General features: G+C 45.4%; 1 protein-coding gene across 5 annotated transcripts in view; it reads left to right on the forward strand.

The window, feature by feature from the left end:
• DAAM2 (dishevelled associated activator of morphogenesis 2) overlaps positions 1-12,881 on the forward strand; it is a 125,525-nt gene that overhangs the window by 81,623 nt on the left and 31,021 nt on the right. For all 5 annotated transcript variants that reach the window (XM_034991251.1, XM_034991254.1, XM_034991252.1 and 2 more), the window contains 8 exons: positions 1,501-1,834; positions 2,661-2,771; positions 3,960-4,063; positions 5,207-5,273; positions 6,336-6,453; positions 8,479-8,617; positions 11,957-12,015; positions 12,152-12,336. In XM_034991251.1, the coding sequence (XP_034847142.1) occupies positions 1,501-1,834; positions 2,661-2,771; positions 3,960-4,063; positions 5,207-5,273; positions 6,336-6,453; positions 8,479-8,617; positions 11,957-12,015; positions 12,152-12,336 (1,117 nt within the window). The remainder of the gene's footprint in view (positions 1-1,500; positions 1,835-2,660; positions 2,772-3,959; positions 4,064-5,206; positions 5,274-6,335; positions 6,454-8,478; positions 8,618-11,956; positions 12,016-12,151; positions 12,337-12,881) is intronic.

The following is a 12,881-nucleotide window of genomic DNA, read 5'->3' on the forward strand; positions in this document are numbered from 1 at the left end:
TGTGTGTGTGTGTGTGTGTGTGTGTGTGTGTGTGTGTGTGTGTGTGGTTTGGGCTGAGCTCTCTACTTTGGGAGCCTGGAACTAGAGCCTCAGGAGAATGAGAGCACCTTAATCCCGTGTGGTTCAGGGGGTGGGGGGGCTTGTAGGAAGGGGGTGCGGGAAGGATGAGGACATCGAGGAGAAGGGTTGAGGGAAGTTTGCCAGGTTTGTCTCCCACTTCAATTTACTTTTCTTTCCCTTAATAAAATTCTGATTATAAAAGTTACACATAGTCATGGTGGAAATTCTGCAGAATACAGAAAAGCATATAATAGAAACAAATAGTACCTATTTTAAAGACTTAATTTTAGAGTATATTTCATTTTGTAGACATATTTGTATAATAATATGGAAATACACAAATACACTTGGGGCCAAAAGTATTAACTACATGCGATGGTTCCCTCAGCTCCATTTATGACATTTCCTTAGGTCATTACTGTTTTACGAAATTCAGTGTTCTAAGCCTCTCTCTGTGTATGCATGTGTGAAGGTGCATGTGCCATGGATGACTTTGGCACCAGATGAAACCTATTGACTGCTTATCAGAATGATATTTTTAAATAATAAAATAGGTAAGATGAAGAATAAACCAATTAAATTGAAATGCAGTTACCAAATATGAAACATTTGTGAGATAACAATTAATGTGCTTTTTTAAGCCTTAAGCAGAAAGAACTAGCAACCACCATGATTTTGAAGTGCTGATGAGTGGAAGTGATAGTCTGCAACACCTGCAGCAACTATAATTTGATATGAAAACAGCTGATTTCTTTGGGTGACAAAGTCACAGGTTCTGCTATTACCACTGTAGTTTATTGCCCACATTCATCATCCGAATAAATGATACATTTCAGGTAGAGGTTACCAAAAATAAAAGTGTAACTTTTTTTCCCCATCCAAGTTCACAGACCCCTGCAAGTTATCCATGACCCCTTAGGGGAACACAGACTCCAGGTTAAGAACCCCTGAACTAAATGGTTTTTAATGCTTCCTGTTAATATTCAAGATAGCTATTTTCTTAAGGATCACTTGAAGAGCGCCTTCCCCAGCCTTGGTCCCATGACTCAGTGACCCCTGGTGACCCCCCTGTCTGGAAGTCCACTTTGTCTTCTGACATCTCTCTGGAGATGAATTTTCAGGTTTAACAGCCATTATAATTACAGTATAATTATAGTAATAATTACTGCAATCGTTCTCTTCATGCATACACCATCACAGCTATGCAACTGACAGTCAGTGGCCTGCAAATGCACGATATTTAAGGTGCAAATAAGGCACGAGTCTCCTGCGAGGGTGATAGGATTTCAGTGCCTTAGATAAACTCACTAAATGAACCAAGTGGCTGCTATAGATGGGACATGGTGTTATACGGGTCCCGGGGTAACTATTTGCAAAGTGTATACAGAATAATAGGCAAATTCAGGATACCTGTTGTGCTAATGGTGCTGGCCTGGACAGGTTTGTGACACGCTTCATTGAGCTGGAGGGTTTGACCTGTCTGCTGAATTTCCTCCGGAGCATGGACCACGCCACCTGCGAAAGTCGCATCCACACCTCCCTCATTGGTTGCATCAAGGCTCTGATGAATAACTCCCAGGGCCGAGCACATGTGCTGGCTCAGCCCGAGGCCATCAGCACCATTGCACAGAGTCTGCGCACAGAGAACAGCAAGACCAAGGTGGCCGTGCTGGAGATCCTGGGTGCCGTGTGCTTGGTGCCTGGCGGCCACAAGAAGGTGCTGCAGGCCATGCTCCACTACCAGGTGTATGCAGCTGAGCGGACACGCTTTCAGGTGAGGGGGCGCCTAGCTGAGGGCTTATATAAAAAGACATAAGGGACCTTAAGAGATACGGGTTTGGCTGGGGAAATGGACGCATCACTAGACCGTGGGTTCCTTGAGGCTGGATTATTAGTCTATGGCTCTACATCTCTGAGCCCAGTGCCTGATGAGTCACAGCGGCTCAGTCAGAAATTAAATGGAATGCGGTTGCTGGGGCCAAGATTTTAAGCCCTATGCCTGGGCCAGTGCTTACTATGGGGACCCCAAGAACAGTGCTGAAGACTGAAGCCATTCTCTTTTCTTCTCCCTGATCTGCCCTAGAAAAGTAATGAGATAGTAAGTATAAAGTGTCTTATGTAGAGTAAATACCAATAGATCTAAACTGTCACTGCAAGTGCTATGGTTTATCTACCAGTATAGGCTATTTGTATATTCTGTCATCCAACATTTTGAAGCACTTACTCTGTGCAGAAAGTGACCCCTGACCCTTTGAAGAAGAGGTAAAAGGCAGTGTCCATGCTGTCAGGGAGCTGGGCAGGAAGATTTATGAGCTATAAGCAGCTGGAGCTGTAAACAGCTCTAAAATGCTGAGGCAGCATTTCGGCATGGCCCTACAAAATAAACTAAGCCCTGGAGGTGAGTGGCAGGACTGAGATTGAGGTATGGAGAGGCAAAGGACGCTTCTTGAAAAAGCTGAGCTTTTGGGAAGGACCAGGGTAAGCTAGATAGATTGGGTAGAGCAAGCACGTGGGGTTAGAATGGTGGTAACACAGGCACAGAGGCTGGACTTGTAGGATCCTGAGCCCACCTTCCTCTCCTGTCCTGCCTTTCCAACCAGACACTGTTGAATGAGCTAGACCGAAGTTTGGGCCGGTACCGGGATGAAGTGAATCTGAAAACAGCTATCATGTCCTTCATCAACGCTGTCCTCAATGCTGGAGCTGGAGAGGTGAGGCATTTTGTCCTTGCTCTTACTGTTCCTGGACTTTCTGGCCCCAGGGGAATGTGTGCAAGTGCCTCCTGGGGATGTAGTAGAGGGAAGGGGCCAAGACCTCTGGTTGGCATGGCTGCCACTACCATCATTGTCTTCAGATTACCTCTATCAATTCTTGCCTCCTTCATTTGGGGCTGAGAAAGAATAGATTGTCATGAACCTTGCAGTCATGAGGGGTTCTTGGAGAGTTTCTTGCATGGGTAGCATTGTGCATTATGTGTATACTGGACAAACCCCACGTTGGCGGGCTGATGCTGGCTTAGGGTGGTGGGGGATCATTTATGGGAGGAGGGCAAGTGTAGGCCCTTCTTCCTAGAGTTTTCTAAAGACCTGATTCTGGACTGGTTTCTGAGTTGGCTGGTCATGCCCTCTAGCACCTTCTGTTAGGAGGTATGGCTTCTGATTTTCCTTACTGTGGGGTCAGAATGGGATTCTCAGACTGTAAAAATAGCAACAGCCGAAGATGAACTTGAAGAGCAGATGAACTCCCCAAATTCTAAGAGAATCAGATGCCCCAGTCAAGGTTAATTTGTTGAAGGTCAAAAGGGGCAATTTAATGATCTCTACTTTTCCCTCTTTTCTGCCAGCACACTTTTCTTGCAACCAGTCCTGATGAACTAAGTTAGGTGAGGTGGGTTGGGAGAACAATCTGTCCCTGAGATGCTGACATCACCCTTGTCAATACTAGCTACACTAATCTGTTCTGATTAGTTGGTAACCATACTTGATCAGGTAATTCTTAATGTAATATCACCCCTTTCAGTAATATCATTCCCATTTTGCAGATGAGAAAACTAAGGCTTTCCCAAAATCACAAAACTAGTGAGTGTCAGAGCAGGGATTTGAATCACGATCTGTCTGAAATCAAAGCTTATGGTCTACATTACTTTACGGTGCCACTCTTTGATGCCAAAGGCTGAGAAAAACGGTAAGGGACTTGAAGGAAGTGAGGCAGGAAACCTAATGGGAATAAATAACAAGGTCTAGTATGTCTCTTCCTGCCCTTTCTTGGAACTCTGGACTTGAGGCAGTTCCAGATGGGTTGTTGCAGGTGATGTAGTGGGACAATGGAGTGGGTCCACTGGGGACTCTTGTGGAAAAGCCACAAGCCAATAAGTCTGGTCCTCCTTTGGTGACCCCCAGGATAATCTGGAGTTCCGCCTTCATCTACGGTATGAGTTCCTGATGCTGGGGATCCAACCTGTGATTGACAAACTCCGGCAGCACGAGAATGCCATCCTGGACAAGTAAGGCCCAAGCCACCTGTCCCCACTGCAGACATATGGAGACAGTGCCTCAGTTGGGGATGATCAGGACTTTCAAGGAGGCTGCCCTTCCCACTGGAGACCACCTGTCATACCCAGTATTAATTCAGAATCAGCTCTGTGTCGGGGAGGTGGACAGCTCTCACCCCCTTGTCCCACATCCTACCTATGTCCTTGCCTGCTCTCTTTGTTGACCTGCTTTCTCATCTCTGATGTTAAACACAGGTGGACCCAACCAGTAGTCCTCAACAATGTTAGTACTTCCCCAGGGTGGAGGTGGGGGGGCTTTGGAAACACATAGGGGTGTTCCTTTGGTTTTTAGACGGGCTGGTTGGGGGACACAAACTGGTATTGGTTGTTGGAAACCAGGAATACTAAACATCCTGCAGAGCACTGCTGCTTAACAAGGAAATTGCCCCACCCCAAATGGAAGCCATAAAAGCCTTTATTGATTAAAGGGCACAATTAAATTCCTATGTGTTCCTTAATTCCAATTAAGTTCCTATCTGTCCCCTCTGGTTCTGTCCCATTGGTACAGACTATTTTATTGTGCTGGGTCTTAAGGGAGACAGGATTGGCCCTTTTGAAGTGGAGTTGGGGAGTGGATGGGGTGAAAAATGAGAGAGACTGGCTTTGAAGGTTGACATGAGGACAGTATGAGAACGCTGGTGAAGGCAGAGCAGTAGTCCTTGACTGGGTGATTTTACCCCCAGGGGACATTTGGCTAAGCCTGGAGACATTTTTGTTGTCATGACTTGAAAGGTGGGGGCTGCTACTGGTGTCTAGTGGGTAGAGATGAGAAATGCTGTTGAACCTTCTACATCTCACAGATCAGCCTCCCACAACCAAGGAAAATCTAGCCTTGGATATCAATAGTGCCAAAATTGAGAAAGCCTGATCTAAGGTGACGGGACTCTAGGCTGGCCTCCCTGAGGAAGAAGGGGCATGGGATTCTATAAAGGAGGAGAGTTGGCCTACAGACCAGTGGCTTCTTTCTGGTTTTGCCTTGGCATCACCTGAATTAAGCTTTCAGATTTAGTTCACTGGGGAGTTGAAGGGGCTAACCCTCAAACAGGGACATCCTAGAAGTAATATCTACTCTCTCTATCCCCTCATCATATCTAGGCACTTAGACTTCTTTGAGATGGTCCGGAATGAGGATGACCTGGAGCTAGCCAGGAGGTTTGACATGGTGAGAAGCCTACAGGGATGGGGCAACTGCAGTGGGGTCCCAGGTGGCCCCACAGCCTCTTCTCCAGATCCCATGTTGTGGTAGGTCCAGTGTTGGCTGGCTTCCCTGGTGAGTGGTCCTATAGACAGGTCCTACTTCTGGAACCTGGCAGTGTGTTGGCTCTGCAGGGCCTCACCTGGCAGGCCTTACCTGGTAGGGCATCTCCTCTGCTGGGAGATTGCAACCCCCAAAGGAAAGAGGGCCGGTCCTTAAACATTATTAGTTTCAAATTCTCTCCTGGGCTACTCTACCCCTGCCTGCCAGCAATTTCCTGAGTCCCCTCTCCCTGCCACTAACTAGATCATGCTTCACAAAGCAGATTGCCTTTTCATTTCAGCCTCAATAACCCTAAAAATACACAATTCTGCTGCTTAAATATTGTATTATAAAATCTCTATTCAAATAGAAGCTTACTTCTGGTGGTGCTGCAGTCACCAAGCACCATCCCATTACATTGTCACATAAGCCCTGGATTTACAATAAGGAGACTGAGATTAGCTTGCCTGTGGTCACACAATGAGAGAGTAGATCTGGGATTTGAACCCAGCTTGTGTGGAACTACGCTACATGGTCCTTGAATCATCTATGCCACTGTCCCCTTTCCTTAGTTTGAATCAGTAGTTCTCAACCAGGAGTAACTTTGCTTCCTCCTCCCCCTGTGAACATTTGCAAAGCCTAGAGACAATTTTTGTTATCACAACCAGTGCAAGGAGGATGTCACTGGGATCTGATAGATATGGACCAAGGATGCTGTGGAACAGCCTACAATGAACAGGACAGCTCCCATGACGAAGAATGATCTGGTCCAAGATGCCAATATGCTGAGATTGAGAAATCCTGCTTCATATAATTAGGATATCTCCCTCCTCCTTTTCTCTGTGCCTCCCCTTTGAAGCCTGGGCCAGAAGCAGGAGAATGAATGTCATCCTGGGAAATGGGGCTCAGTGGATGGAAGTAGGGTTTTCTCCCCTCTTCTTCCACGGCTTGCCCCCTCCCCATTCACTGTGCCCTCTACTCCCTCAGGTCCACATCGACACCAAGAGTGCTTCCCAGATGTTTGAGCTGATCCACAAGAAGCTAAAGCACACTGAGGCCTACCCCTACTTGCTATCTGTTCTACACCACTGCCTGCAGATGCCCTGTGAGTAGCCCACATTTGCCACTTCCTCAGCTGGCCTGAGCCTTGGCCTGGGGCAGGTTGAGACAAGGTGTCAGGGCTTCCCTGGGTTGGTGAGTCTGACTGAGTCTGTCTCTGCACATGTCCCCAGGAGGCCTGGCCATAGGACTCAGGCCCTTGTTCTTGCCTCCCTCTTTGGGATCAGGACTTCCACTGTCACCCAGGGGAGAAGCTGTGGACTTGGCCCTGAAGAACGCTAATGTCCTGGTCTACCAAGCAGTAGCTTGATCACTGTAAAGTCAAACAGTTCTGGCTGTCAGCTTATGACAGAGGAGTGATCAGTCATCTTGGGGAGCTCCGAAAAGAAGCTTTGCATTTGGGGGCATAGTACAGATGTAGACTGAGCATGACTTTTTTCAAGGTTTTATCTACCCCCCCATCTAAGCCTTGTGAGCTCCACTTTAACACAGTTAGTTGCCCCTGCCTCTGTTTGCAAATATCAGATGTCAGCATCTAAGCTTAGCAGATGCTAAGCTCTTTAAGATCCAGGTGTGTGCAGTGACTGGATAAATTACATATAATCACTAATAGCCACCCCAGCATGCAATTTGAAATGAGCGGTAACTGTATCATTTGGTATTTAAGCTCTTCACAAAATTGAACACTTGGAAGACTACTATGGACAACCATGATGGTCAACCTAGGCAGACTGTCTACTGGTGGTGATGGTGGTGTTGGTTTTCATGGTGATGGTGGCAATAACCACAGTTTACTATGTGCCAGCTCTGGGCCATGCATGATGCAAGGCTCTTTGGCACAGTGTCTCTAAACCTGAAAATGACTTAAAGAGTGCGCATTATTATATCCGATTTATAGTGAATGAACTTGAGGCTGGGTGAGTCTGAACATATGAAAGAATTTTTGTTTCTTTGGGTTCACGGCCTTAGATGAAACATGTTCTACTTCTGTGAGCCAGTGGCCTGGCTTTACCCTGTTTTTCTGGGTGGAGGGTAAATGGAAAACTATGCCACATTGCAATGTCTATGTCAGTGAAGTGATGGAAAGGAAACAGGACACAGTGACCTAGACCAGGAAGCTATCAGTTCTCCAAAGCTCAGTACAGAGATGTTCACGGAAGACATAGGAAGTCCCTGAGAAACCTGACTTCTCTATCAGGTTCTTATGCGCCATGCTCCATGGGCAGTGTCAATGTGTCTCTTCTGCCTCAAAATGGGGCTTTGTTGACATGACCTTCCACCTTGTAAGCATTATGGTTTGACTTTGGAGGTCAGCATTGTCCTGGTTGACCTCCTTTGGTGGTCAGTTGAGACAAAGTACTTGGGATCAAGAACTGAGGAAGAGGAGCTTGTGGCTAGCACATGAAAAGAAAGTCCATGTCCCAACAAACCATGATTACAGAGGATGGGAGTGGGGCCTTGTGAGGTCAGGAACCATACACAAACTTTTGCCTTCACAGTTCAGGGTCACCTTCACTGAGAAGTCTGCCTGGATTCCATTAGCACTTCTCCAACCTATTCTGACTCTCTCTTAGTGCATACCTGTAATGAGTTTCCATTCATCTTTCACTGTAGAACAACAGCATAGATAATCCTAAAACATTTTCTTTTTTTAAATTTCCCTGGAGACTTCATTATTTAGCAGGTAATATTTTGGAGCAGATTTACTTTCTGAAAAGTGCTTTTTTTTAGATAATGGAAAAGGCAATTTGCATTCCCAAGGCATAGGCTACTCAGGGTACCTATAGGGAAGAAAAGCAGCCAGGAACACTTCAGGGAGTAGATAAATGTGTCTAGAGGATTGACACACTCATAGAAAGTCAGTTGCAGATCATTAGGAAATGACTGCATTTGTGAATCTCCATGATCAGCATCTGCATCAGTAGCATTATTGCCTCCCCCATCAGACTGGGAGCTTATGAAGGGAGGGAGAGGGCATGCTTCATCAGCCTGGGCCCAGGCAGTGACTCTAGGGCAGGGCCCCAGGGGATTCCAGGGCTCAGTAAAGTTATGATGCCTGTTGTCCTCACAGACAAGCGGAACGGTGGCTATTTCCAGCAGTGGCAGCTCCTGGACAGGATCCTTCAGCAGATTGTCCTCCAGGATGAGAGGGGTGTGGACCCTGACCTGGCTCCCTTGGAGAACTTCAATGTCAAGAACATCGTCAACATGTGAGCAGTGGCCAGCTCTCACCTGTCTTCCTCCTCCTTCCCTCTCGCTCTCCTGCATGGACTCTCACCAGTGAAACCTCTGCTCCCTCTTGTAAACCAGATGTCTCCAAATGCACCTGTCTAATAGAATCCTCTGATATAATGGAAATATTCCACATCTGCCCCATTTAGACATGGCTGCTGAGCACTTGACATGTGGATAGTGTGACTGAGGAACTGAATTTAAAATTTTATTTCATTTTAATTAAATTCAGATAGCGATATGACGTGTCTAGTGACTACCATATTCAACAGCACAGGTTTATAGGGGTGTACTCAGCTTTTTTTTTTTTAAGATTTTATTCATTTGAGAGAGAGAGAGTGAGCTAAAGAGAGAGCACAAACTGGGGAGTGGGAGAGGCAGAGGGAGAAGCAGACTCCCCACCGAGCAGGGAACCCTATGCGGGGCTCGATCCCAGGACCCTGGGATCATGACCTGAGCAGAAGATAGACGCTTAACCTACTGAGCCACCCAGGTGCCCCTGTACTCAGCTTTTAATGATCCATTGCATGGAGTAGATAGAGGAAGAATTTAAACTTATTAACAATGGTCTGTGGGCTAAACAATCCTCCAGCTTGCTTTTGTATGACCCATGAGCTAAGAATAGTTTTTACATTTTAAAAGTTTTTAAAAACAAATGAGAATATGTGACAGAGACTGTACCTGGCATATAAAACCTGAAATAGTTATTCTAACCCTTTAGAGAAAGTTTGCTGCTCACTGAAATAGAGCATGGCAATTAACTAAGACTGTTAGACAAGGATGTCAGAGCCTAAGTCTGGCTTATCTTTGACCCTGTGTATTGAGAAATACAGAGAACCAAGTTTAAAGTCACATCAATTATCTGAAGTTATGTTAACACACTAATTTTTAATTTTAAACTTTTACTTAACTTTCTTTTTTAAGTTTTTAATTTCCAGTTAGTTAATATATAGTGTTACTTTAGTTTCAGGTGTGCAATGTAGTGATTCAACAATTCCATACATCACCCGGTGCTCATCATGACAAGTGCATTCCTTAATCCCCACCATCTATATCACCAATCCCTCTGCCCCCCTCCCCTCTGGTACCCATCAGTTCGTCCACTATAGTTAAGAGTCTGTTTCTTGATTTCTCTCTCTCTTTTGCTTTGCTCATTTGATTGGCTTCTTAAATTCCTTCTATGAGTGAAATCATATGGTATTTGTCTTTCTCTGACTGACTTATTTTGCTTAGCTCCATCCATGTCATTGCAAATGGCAAGATTTCATTCTTTTTAGGGCTGCATAATATTCCATTGTATAAATACACCACATCTTCTTTATCCATTCACCAATGGATGGACACTTGGGCTGCTTCCATATCTTGGCTTTTGTAAATAATGCTGCTATAAATGTCCAGTTGCCCTTTAAGGAGATAAATTGGCTCTCAAGTATTCATGGTGTCACATTCCAAAGCCAGGTAGAAAATGATTTTTGAACTATTCATGCTACTGTTTTCATTTGCACAAGTAGTTGGGTATTGATGTAGTTAATCCTACCTGGTATGCTGGACAAGTGCAACTAGCAAAGTAATCAAAATGCAGCTTTATTTCTGATTTTTATTTCTGTTTTCTATTAACTCTTTACACTATTTAGTGGGGAAGCTTTTCCTTTGCCAGAGGATGAAAATGCCTCAGGTCCAATGAAGTTTTTGCTTCTTCTTGGGCAATGGAAGTCCTAAGATCATTTTAAGCCATCAACATAGTCTCAAATCTGCAACTAGAAGGACTAGTCTCAGATGTGAACCATGTGAATTCTAGATTTGATGTAGCCTTAAATCTCTCTCTTCCCCGGACTGGGGCTGGAAGGTGCAGTGGGAAGGGCATGTGTGATGACTGGCTTTCTTTCTCTGTTCTGTTTTTCTTCTAACCCATTCTACACACATATCCCCTTCTATTAGCTAACCAGTTTTTAACCCTATCAGAGGCAGTGCAGGGGCAGGAAGGAGAAGGGGAAAAGGTGTTACTTGATCAGATAACTTAGTAAACAGGCTTCCTATTCTCTGGCCTTGGCACAAGGGTAAAGACATGAATTATTTCTGGGAGCTTCTGAAGCTCTTTGTTGCATGCCTCTCACTATAAAACCCTGGTCACTGGCCATTCAAGGCCTTTTTATCCCCTAAGACTGGTTGGTACCATCCCTTCCATCAGCTCCTGATTCACTAGCAATCTAGAGCACGATGGCACAATGTCCAAGTGCCCAATTTTCTGCCAGGTGGACATCTTGGAAAGGACTTAAAATGGCATCAGCCCAATTTCTCCATGATGCTTACATCTGGTCCATGAGAAACTCTTGTGCAATCTCTGTACCAATAAACTCTAGGAGTGCTGGATGGTCCCAGCACAGCACCGCTCTCCCAGTTAATATTTCTTCAGTCTTTGGACCTGCCTGGCCCCAAGTTGGACCCTAGTCCACTATGCCTCCCTCCCAACATCAGAGATGTGGGTCAGAACTCTCTGAGTGGTCTAAAGAAGCTAGTGGATGATGATGAAGGAGGTAGCACCTCCAAGAAGGACAGCAATGGCTCTCTCCAAAGAACTTTCTTCACAAATTATGTCCCCTTCCGTACTCTGTCCCCTCTTTATATCCTTGATGTGACTGAGGAGACCAAGATTCATGGATCTAACTCCCACAATTTCAGAGTTACAAAAACAAACAAACAAAAAACAATTATTGGGATCTCACTTTGGGATTTCATCTCTATTACACTTTGGTGTCTAGGTAATAGCTTAATCCCCATTCCAAGAGTTTGACATGAGTGAGGACTTCCTGTGATTTAGATACATTTCCCTCTTCACCCTCAACATACTCATTCTGTGTTGTGAGATGGGTGATTTCTCTTGCTCTTACACATTGGTCTTTGGAAGCCTAGACCATGGTAGGGTCAATATTTTGATCTCTCTCAGTGCAAAAAACTTATTTTTACAAGGGAGTACAAGTCATCAGATGACTAAAGGAAGCCTGAGATTTAGTTCTAGTTCTACCATTAGTTAAGCTGTTGTCTTCATTTCTGGTCTCAGGAACTTCAACTATATCACAAGGGGTTGGATCATAAGTTATTTAAGGGTCTTTTCAATTTTCACAGTCCACAGAGAGATACATGAGAACTGGGCAGGGCTGGGAACCTGGAGAGACATCTGTAGAGTCAAAATCCTAGCCTCCTTGATGTGGCTGGACAGATTGGAGATCATAGAACGGATATGGGGAATAGGGGGATGATATGTCTTCTGGGAAGTTATGAGCCAACAGTCAACAGACCCTTCCTGTACTCCCCACCAGGCTCATCAATGAGAATGAAGTGAAACAGTGGCGAGACCAGGCAGAGAAGTTCCGGAAAGGTAAGGGGCTCTGCCTAAAGCCACTGCATGCTCTGTACAACCCCTCCCCTTTCCAGCCCAGGACCTATTAGAGGTAGACCCACACAGATTCATATTGTCTCTTCCCATTTCCTCTCCTGTCCCACCTCCATCCCAGAACACATGGAGTTGGTGAGCAAGCTAGAGAGGAAGGAGAGAGAATGTGAAACAAAGACATTGGAGAAGGAAGAGATGATGCGGACACTGAACAAGATGAAGGATAAACTGGCCCGAGAGTCCCAGGAGCTGCGCCAGGCTCGAGGACAAGTGGCAGAGCTGGTAGCCCAACTCAGTGAAATCTCAGTATGTGGACACCTTCCTCTCTTTACATATTGAACTGAGACCTTCAGGATAAAGTGGGAAGAACAGGTGTGGGGAAAGGCTAAGGACCTCAGGATGAAGGAGAAGTTAGAGGAGGACCTCAGGCCAGGATAGAGGGGAACTGTGAGGCTGCAAAGGTGGCTACCTTTGTGTTAATTAGAAAAACCAGTGCCCTTTCCCCTGGGTGACACTGTCCCAGGAAGCACACCCGGGAAAGCAGAGTGCAAGTATGCTTTTGCACACTCCTCCCTGTGCAGCTGGATGTCCTTGTGCAGACAGTAGCCTATACAACCATATGTATTGTTCCTGCTGTTGCATTGTGATAACTATGACTTTGTCCAGTGTTATGCATGTGTGTTTTACCTATGTGTATGTGGCTGTGGTTGTGTCTATGTGTATGTTGGATGTTTGGGATACAGAGAGGAAATGGGGGGGCAAAATGCATGTGGGAGGTGAGAGCAGGATTGGGGTTCTAGTGTAGATGAAGAATAAGAATAAGGAAAGGAATAGTGTGGTGGGGACCTGAA

The sequence above is a fragment of the Mirounga leonina genome, unplaced genomic scaffold, assembly GCF_011800145.1.
Source record: "Mirounga leonina isolate KUSES-001 unplaced genomic scaffold, KU_Mleo_1.0 Mir_53, whole genome shotgun sequence".
NCBI lineage: Eukaryota > Metazoa > Chordata > Mammalia > Carnivora > Phocidae > Mirounga > Mirounga leonina.